Here is a 10,131-nt window from a genome sequence, read left to right as displayed (position 1 = left end):
ACAGGTCTAAATCAGTCACTGACTAGAGTGGAACAATGAAAAAATGCAGTGGAACTGGCTTTGAGTTTGAGGGGTACAGACTAGAGCCCTCAAATTCACTTCTGGACCTGAAAGCCAGTTCCACTGTGTGTGTTTTTTCCTCTAACTAGGGACTGATTTAGACCTGGGACACCAGGTGGGTGCCGTCAATTATCAGAACAGAACCAGCAGGCTCTGGACCGGACCTCGTAGGGTAGGAGTTGAATACCCCTGCTCTACAAACTATAGGCCTACTACAAATGTATAATATGTATAACCCACATTAAGTATTGATCTTCCACAAACCAAACACTCGAAAAACGTTAATATTTCAAGAGATATTGGTTCAGCCACATAATTAAACAACTATGTTTTGTATCTCTTTTCCAGACTTAATTGATCTATTTCAGCCTTTTATTATGTAACCTTGGTGTCATGTCATATTATGTATGAATCATCAGTGTGCCTTTATACAGATTATTTTAATCCTTTAAAAAAATAGCAAAGGGCTTTTTATGAACACATTTCTCTCAGAACCGGGGAGGCACTAGAGGCACTATAGTCCATTAAAATGAACCTGCTTCGGGAATGTGGCTTGTATTTGCGGCTGTGCGTACGGTAAAGCTGATTAGGCGCGCATCGTGACGACATCTACGTAACTCTCTCACGACACTATAGAAACTCTGTGACAGACAGCAGCCCTGCCCTCACTCGTTTCTTCAACCGTCACACATAAAGCGACATAATGGGATCCTGCGCAAAACACATAGCAGACGAAATCGTTGACCAGCGCTCTATTACCGAATCTGGTTCTTGCAACTGAGCGCCTTTTCTACCTCGCATTCTGACTACATATTTACAAAAGCTGAGCACCTTTGCAAAGCTTCTTTCTGTTCTAAGGGGATGGGGGAATGATCAACCCCGACTCCCCATCTCCAGCTCAGTTGTATCAGTTGTAAGAGCGCTTTGCAGTATGCCATCCCTGAGAAGAGGTGTCGATCACCGACCGAGAACCGCCGCCACGCTTCTAACCCAGGTTGCTGTCTTTGCAACCTTCGTTGCTATGAGCGCATGCATGCCAGGTAAGAACAGCTCTTTTAATATTTAAGTCTGCGTGTTGTGCGCACATTTATGAAAGTTGATCCCGATGTGGATGATGTCATATGCTGTCAATGTAAACATATTAATGCGCAGGTGTTACCGCGTTCCCTACAAAAGGTAACATATGGTAGGACTCTAGGCCTACACAAACTCAACAAATGGATTAAATACTATTAATTTCTGATCATAGGCTTTTTTAGATTTGAAAAAGGGATATTTTAATTGGAATATATAAAGTATGTTTATATGTAGAACAAACATGCCTCTCTGAAATATAGAGTAAGGAATCATATCAGTTATTCAAGGTATGTATATGCAATGCTCTAGAATATTTGGCAACTGATCCCCATTGTGATTGTTCTGGTCATTTCCAAGTAAAAGGACCTATGACCGTGTCATATTGGGTGTCAATGAAAGCTAAGAGTCTACTGTATCTCTCACACACAATTTTTTATTAAGGTTTGTCAACCATTTTCCACCCAAAACATTTGGAATAAGCTAAAGCGTTTATTTCTGTTCAAACAGATGGAAAGGGGTCTTAGACAACATCTACCATCATATGTCTTAAAAGGTATTAGAAATACGTCAAAACACTCTTAATTAAATCAAAGACCCCTGCCAACTAATTCCAGCACTTAGTGTGTTCAGAAAGTATTCAGACCCCTTGACTTTTTTCCACATTTTGTTACGTTAGATCTTTTTTTAATCTACACACAATACCCCATAATGACAATGTGACTTTGTTTACTCAGTACTTTGCTGGAGCACCTTTGGCAGCGATTACAGCCTCCTTGGGTATGACGCTACAAGCTTGGCACACCTGTATTTGGGGAGTTTCTTCCATTCTTCTCTGCAGATCCTCATGCTCTCAGGTTGGATGAGGAGCGTCACTGCACAGCTATTTTCAGGTCTCTCCAGATATGTTCGATCGGGCTCTGGCTGGGCCACTCAAGGACATTCAGAGACTTTTCCCGAAGCCACTCCTGCGTTTCCTTGGCTGTGTGCTTAGGGTTGTTGTCCTGTTGGAAGGTGAACCTTAACCCCAGTCTGAGGTCCTGCGAGCTCTGGAGCAGGTTTTCATCAAGGATCTCTCTGTACTTTGCTCCGTTCATCTTTCCCCCGATCCTGACTAGTCTAGGAGTCTGTCTCTGAAAAACATCCTCACAAGCATGAGGCTGCCACCACCATCCTTCACCGTAGGGATGGTGCCAGGTTTCTTCCAGATGTGACGCTTGGCATTCAGGCCAAAGACTTCAATGTTTCATCAAACCAGAGAATCATGTTTCTCATGGTCGGAGAGTCCTTTCGTTGCCTCCAAGCAAGCTGTCATGTGGCTTCCGTCTGCTCACTTTACCATAAAAGCCTGATTGGTGGAGTGCTGCAGAGATGGTTGTCCTTCTGGAAAGTTCTCCCATCTCCACAAAGAAGCTCTGTCAGTGACCATCCGGGATCTTGGTTACCTCCCAGAACAAGGCCCTTCTCCCCCAATTGCTCAGTTTGGCTGGGTGCATCAGCTCTAGGAAGAGTGTTGGTGGTTCCAAACTGAGGCCACTGTTCTTGGGGACCTTCAATGCTGCAGACATTTTTTTTGGTACCCTTCCCCTGATCTGTCCCTTGAGACAATCCTGTCTCTGAGATATACGGACAATTTCTTTGACCTCATGGCTTGGTTTTTGCTCTCACATGCACTATTAACTGTGGGTTGCCTTTCCAAATCATGTTCAATTGAATTTACCCCAGGTGGACTCCAATCAAGTTGTAGAAACATCTCAAGGATGATCAATGGAAACAGGATGCACCTGATCTCAATTTCGAGTCCTATCGCAAAGGGTCTGAATAATTATGTAAATAAGGTATTTCCGTGTTTTTATGATTGAGGCCACTGTGTTCTTGGGAACCTTCAATGCTACATACATTTGGATGCACCTGAGCTAAATTTCGAGTCTTCTAGCAAAGGGGCTGAATACTTATGTAAATGTCATTTTATTTTAATGCGTTTTCAGAAATCTGTTTTAACTTTGTCATTATGGGTTATTATGTGTAGATTGAGGAAAAACAACATTTATTTAATCCATTTTACAATAAAGCTGTAACAAAATGTGGGAAAAGTGAAGGGGTCTGAATACTTTCCGAATGCACAATACTGCTGTTGTATTGTGAAATCTTGGGTCGATACATTTAATTAAGATTATAGAAAGGTGAATGGCTAATAAATTAACAATAGAATGTACATAGATTATTACACTGTATTACTTGTAAGTTATGTACAATTTAAATACTTCAAGGAATTCATTATCATGAGGTGTCCCTCAGGCTATGGCATATGCATATCTGGCAGTAATATATATATATATATATATATTTTTTTCCCCACCCAAAATAATTCCCACCTTTTTTATATTATTAGTAAATGCACAGAAGTTAGGAATTGATTGAGATATTTTATTGAAAAAATATGATCTTATTTGGGAGTATTTCTCACAGTAGAGGAGAAAGTGCATCTCTGTCTCTACTAGTGGTCGACCGATTATGATTTTTTTTAACGCCGATACCGATTATTGGAGGACCAAAAAAAGCCGATACCGATTAATCTGCCTTTTAAAAAAAATATATATATTTTTTGTTGTTGTTGTAATAATGACAATTACAATAATACTGAATGAACACTTATTTTAACTTAATATAATACATCAATACAATCAATTTAGCCTCAAATAAATAATGAAACATGTTCGATTTGGTTTAAATAATGCAGAAACAAAGTGTTGGAGAAGAAAGTAAAAGTGCAATATGTGCCATGTAAGAGAGCTAACGTTTAAGTTCCTTGCTCAGAACATGAGATCATATGAAAGCGAGTCTTCAATTATCCCAGGTAAGAAGTTTTAGGTTGTAGTTATTATAGGACTATTTCTCTCTCAACCATTTGTATTTCATTAACCTTTGACTATCGGATGTTTTTATAGGCACTTTAGTATTGCCAGTGTAACAGTATAGCTTCCGTCCCTCTCCTCGCTCCTACCTGGGCTCGAACCAGGAACACAACGACAACAGCCAACCTCGAAGCAGCGTTACCCATGCAGAGCAAGGGGAACAACAACTCTAAGTCTCAGAGCGAGTGACGTTTGAAATGCTGTTAGCGCGCACCCCGCTAACTAGCTAGCCATTTCACATCGGTTACACCAGCCTAATCTTGGGAGTTGATAGGTTTGAAGTCATAAACAGCTGCTGGCAAAAGCACGGAAGTGCTGTTTGAATGAATGCTTACAAACCTGCTGCTGCCTACCATCGCTCAGTCAGACTGCTCTATCAAATCATAGACTTAGTTATAATATGATAAAACACAGAAATACAAGCCATAGGTCATTAATATGGTCGAATCTGGAAACTATCATCTCGAAAACAAAATTATTCTTTCAGTGAAATACTGAACCGTTCCGTATTTTATCTAACGAGTGGCATCCATAAGTCTAAATATTCCTGTTACATTGCACAACCTTCAATGTTATGTCATAATTACGTAAAATTCTGGCAAATTAGGCGGTCCAAACTGTTGCATATACACTGACTCTGCGTGCAATGAACGCAAGAGAAGTGACACAATTTCACCTGGTAAATATTGCCTGCTGACCTGGGTTTCTTTTAGCTAAATATGCAGGTTTAAAAATGCATACTTCTGTGTATTGATTTTAATTAAGGCATTGATGTTTATGGTTAGGTACACATTGGAGCAACCGCATCGATTATATGCAATGCAGGACACGCTAGATAAACTAGTAATATCATCAACCATGTGTAGTTAACTAGTGATTATGATTGATTGTTTTTTATAAGATACTTTTAATGCTAGCAAGCAACTTACCTTGGCTTACTGCATTTGAGTAACAGGCAGTCTCCTCATGGAGTGCAATGTAATCAGGTGGTTAGAGCGTTGGACTAGTTAACTGTAAGGTTGCAAGTTTGACTCCCTCGAGCTGACAAGGTAAAAATCTGTCGTTCTGCCCCTGAACAAGGCAGTTAACCCACCGTTCCTAGGACGTCATTGAAAATAAGAATGTGTTCTTAACTAACTTGCCTAGTTAAATAAAGATTAAATAAAGTTGTAAAAAGAAAAAGAAGAAAAACATTGGCCAAATCGGTGTACAAAAATACTAATTTCTGATTGTCATGAACACTTGAAATCGGTCCTAATTAATCGGTCAACCTCTAGTCTCTACCTCCCCTGGCTGCAGGGACCACAGACACTCTTTGGTTAGCCCTGTCTTTTTGTGTCTCCCTTTTTCTTTAGCTAATTGGTGGTCGCTAAGCCAGTATTTGGTCAGGATCAGTCTCTGTCTTGTATCTCTGACATAGTAGAGATATTCTGCCAATTTGTATTACCTTTTGATTGCCAAATAGCAATTTAGTTTATTCTGTGTTTTTGTTTCATCTTCACAATTTGTCAAGTAGGTTTTCATTTTTGTAACAATTTGCTGAATTTCCTTGTTTGGATAATAGGGTTGTTTAGTGTTTTTGACCACTGACATAGGGGACTTTCTTCAGGATTCAGCTCTTGGGCTTCCAGTGCTTTGAATTGTAAGAATGTTTTGGGGCTTAATCTGAAATTATGCCAAAATGTTTGTCCTTTTCTTTTATATTTACAATTTAAAGGGAATCGTCCGAGTTCCACTCTGCATGCATTATTTGGTACTTTCTTTTGGATATTTAGGATAATTCTGCAAAATTCTGTATGTGGATTTTCTATCTGGTTTTTCTCCCAAAGCTCATAATTGTAATTACAGGTTGGACCCCAAACCTCACTTCCCTATAGTGCAATTGGTAAAATTACACTATTGAATATTTTGCACCAGATTTGGATATGAATATCTATTTTTGAGAAATGTCTTTTTATGGAGTTAAATGGTTTGCAGGCTTTTTCTTTTAGTGCATTAACTGCTAGACCAAATCCACCAGAGGCACTGATTTTTAGTCCCAGGTAGTTGTACAATTGGGCATATTCAACCATGGTATTTCCTAATTTGAAGGAGTGTCTGCTGCTCTGATTCCTGGCCTTTTCCTGAAAAACCACAACTTTGGTTTTCTGTAAGTTGATGCTGTATTCCCAAATAATGTTAAGTTGTTCTTGTAGACCTTGCTCTGTTGGTGACAGTAGGATGAAGTCATCTGCATAGAGCAGGAATCTGACCTCATCTTTGAGGGTGTGTCCAGGGGCTGCAGATCGGTCCAACATCACTGCTAGTTCGTTGATATAGATGTTGGACTTAAACTGCACCCTTGTCTCACCCCTCGCCCTTGTGCAAAAAACTCTATAGTTTTATTGTTCATTTTAATGCTACATGTGTTGTTCAAGTAAATAGATTTTATGATGTCATATACTTCACCCCCAACGCCACTTTGGAGGGTTTTGTAATATTATCCATTATGCCATATGGAATCAAAAGCATTCTTAAAATCAGCAAAACTCAGAGACATGCAAAGAACTTAGAAGCAACACCACAAATACTCTATAGATTGTGTCGTAGAATTACAACATTGTTAATCACATTACTCTTATATTAGAATGTAATTCTATATTAGTACTCACACTGTCTTGTTTTTCTTAGAGGCAACACAATAGGATTGTTAGAACTTTCATGTGTCTGTGTGAAGGGAGAGAAGCCTGAGATTTAACGCTGACAAGGTGATTCACGATGGCTTGGTGATAACCTAAAGACTGCATTACATTCCAAACCATGATTAGTGTCTGTGTTCCTGTCTGTCGGTAACAGGGAGAACCAACCCCCTGTTTATTTGAGGAAAGGATTTAGTATTCTATGTTACATTAGTATTTTTGTTTAAGCAAGCAGTAAATAAACTAGACATATTTTCTGCAATGTAAATCTTGATGTCTGTTGCATGAGAGCACAATCTACCTTTTTGTATAATTTCAACATATCTGTTCTTCATCACAAGGACTCAGGAAGTCTATGAAGAGTTGTAACCGAATCCTGTTTACACCATTGGGTGGTTAACGTTCCATTACTGCAGTAATTACTAATAAAGTTTGTTTTTGAAGAACTCTAAATCTCTCCTTTGATTAGAATAATTCCACGACAATTGCTACACAAAAATACATTTTACTGTACTATATAACATAATGAGCACAGATCTGTGTCAATTCATGTTTAACCCAATCAAATAGAGTGCATTCTGTGAAGATTATGATTTTCTATGCCATTCATGGTATGGCATGATCTCGCTCCTCAGAACAGAAGCAGAGAACATGATGTGCTCTGAGTTTCCACTCCGATTTCCAGGATCGTTTTGTGTTTTCATTTCGCCTGCTTTATTGGAGTGCAGGACTGTTAACAGTGCTTATCACCACCTTGATTAGTTCCTTTCATCCCTGTTTCCCTGGCCTGGGCACAGGAGAGGTGATAACATAACATCTCTGATATGAAAAGGGTTGCAGTGAGTGCAAGTGCGTGGCATAGCCCTGCCACTGGTCTTCGTGCTGCTGTGTTTGACGGGCAACATGAACCTGGATTTACTGATGTGAGCTCTTAAGCACCGGAATCAATGAGTTGGGCTGTGTCCCAAATTGCACCCTATTCCCTTTATAGTGTGCTACTTTTGACCAGGGCTCATAGGGAGAATGTATTGTGTGGTGTGCTGCAAAGTCCGCTTTATAATTCGGGATTCCCCCTATAGCTAGCTCGTTATCTAGCGAGCTAACTATAGCTCGCTAGCTAACTTTAGCTAATAGCTAACTTTAGCTAATAGCTAGCCATCTAGCTAATAGCTAGCCATCTAGCTAATAGCTAGCCATCTAGCTAATAGCTAGCCATCTAGCTAATAGCTAGCCATCTAGCTAATAGCTAGCCATCTAGCTAATAGCTAGCCATCTAGCTAATAGCTAGCCATCTAGCTAATAGCTAGCCATCTAGCTAATAGCTAGCCATCTAGCTAATAGCTAGCCATCTAGCTAATAGCTAGCCACCTAGCTAATAGCTAGCCATCTAGCTATGCGTCGATGGAGGCACAGTGGGGCTGCTCATGTCGTGGCCCTATGGGTGAATGAATGTCTGGCTAGCTAGCTAGTGGCAATAGAGTACCACAGTATGAGTTGTCATAACCATAAAACCTAGCAGTCAAGCAAGTAAATGGTTCCAATTGTTTTTCCATCATACATTTTTCCCAAAGGGGATTTTTGAAACATTTAAAATTAGCGCTGTGTTTTGTGTAGGCTTACCCTGGCGTGAAGTTTTGTTAACAGTGTAAATCTCTCTAGGACAAGGTGACTTATCAATATATTTGCCTGTATTTGCCCCCCCCCCCCAAATTAAATGCTAATTAGCTGTTAATCTGGCTATCATAAAGCACTACAAATTCCATGATGATCTGGATGAGACTGCCAAATCAAGGCAAGGGTAAGAATCTCTGGATAAAATATGTTAGTTAAATTTAGTATGAATAAATACATTTATTTAAATTGACAATTCTGTAAACTTTCTTGTGCAAGTTTTAAATAGCAAAGGTATCAGCTAAAAATGTCGTGCAGGAGGTTGCAGGGATTTGTAGTCTTGCATGATGTCTACTTTGATGCTGATTAGCGTTTACGGAATCTGAGGGTAACTAGAACCGACTATATTAAAGTCACCTTGTCTGAGAGAGATTTACATGGTTATCAAAACATCACGCCAGCCCTTATTTTAAGTGTTTCTAACATTTGCTATGGGAAAATGACTGGTGGAAAAAAGATTGGAACCATTTCCCTGTTTTGACTGCTAGGTTTTCTGGGTATTATGACACCTCCACTGTGGAGCTCTATACTGTAAAACAAAACACTTTGTTTGGACTGTGTAGAGCAGGGCTCTCTAACCCTGTTCCCATGTTGCAATTACTTAGTCAGTCAGGTAGCCAGCGCACTAACTACCCATTTTATGTAATTGTTACTGTAGCCTGCACAACTTACTTTTTTTCACAGCTGTCACATCCTGTTGTGCTCCAGAGCAGTTTGTTTTGTTTGTCAAAAAAATATTAATCCTAAACACATCTGCTCTCATTTACCCATGTTTCTTGGGGATCCTGAATGGTTTTGTGATACTCTCAACTCATCATGTGGTACAGTATCAAACACATTCATAACTGTTTTATAACACCTCAAATGTCACTCTACTTACGGTGCCTGTGCACACACTATAACTGCATATGACATGGTTTTGCCGGCCATCATTCAATTAAATGCAATAATGTGACAGAGTTTGGTAAATTATATAAGGATGTTATAACATCTGGTATGTAGAAACGTATGTAAAGTAGCATGTAATACTGACAAGTTGTCATGCAGACTGTGTAATAGCAGTTGTTTTTAACAGTTGACATTCTCTTTTGGAATCAACCTGGGTATGTGTGAGCTGGATAGAAGGGATGAAAGCTGGCTCCTGTTAAAGCTGTAGAATTGAGAACCTGATTTAGGACTGTGTGGAAACAAGAGAAATGGAGCTGTACAGTATACTGCTCCTAAAGGATATCTGCTGGGCTGGCACTCCTGTCCTGAACACACTGACTAACCATATGGCAGCATTATGTTAGGACTGTAGAGGAGATAACTACAGTTGTATAGTATTCAGCTCCTAAAAGAGATGTGCTGTGCTGGCACTCCTGTCCTGAACACACTTTCACCTTTATGGCTAAATGTCCCCCAAAAATGTTTTTGTAGAGAGAAGTCATTTAGGGCATTCTGATTTTGAGCGAAGCGGTTTCAGACCATTAGGAAGCTTTGTCCCTGTGCCTTGTCATTTTGGCAGAGAGAGACCCTATTGTTCATTTTAATGTAGATATGTGGGTTTGTTTCTCCAGTCTTTTGGATAGAAAACAGCTCTGCCATCACACAAAGTGTAGACATTCCGTTGAGTCCCAAATGGAAACATATTCCCTATAGAGTGTACTACTTTTGAACAGTGCTCATAGAGCACTGTATAGCATCTAGGACACCATTTAGGATGCAGCTTCTGACTGTTCAAGGAAACCAGA

General features: G+C 39.7%; 1 protein-coding gene across 1 annotated transcript in view; it reads left to right on the top strand.

Annotated features, from left to right (window-relative positions):
* The first annotated feature begins 662 nt into the window (after positions 1-662).
* The window catches only part of npdc1b (neural proliferation, differentiation and control, 1b), a 44,704-nt gene continuing 35,235 nt past the window's right edge, over positions 663-10,131 (top strand). The window contains exon 1 of the mRNA XM_024418174.2: positions 663-1,100. Coding sequence (XP_024273942.1) covers positions 992-1,100 — 109 coding nt within the window. The 5' untranslated portion in view covers positions 663-991. The remainder of the gene's footprint in view (positions 1,101-10,131) is intronic.

This window comes from Oncorhynchus tshawytscha, linkage group LG04 (assembly GCF_018296145.1).
Source record: "Oncorhynchus tshawytscha isolate Ot180627B linkage group LG04, Otsh_v2.0, whole genome shotgun sequence".
Taxonomy (NCBI): domain Eukaryota; kingdom Metazoa; phylum Chordata; class Actinopteri; order Salmoniformes; family Salmonidae; genus Oncorhynchus; species Oncorhynchus tshawytscha.
The sequence above is the reverse complement of the archived record's forward strand: the minus strand, read 5'-3'. Positions and strand labels throughout refer to the sequence as shown.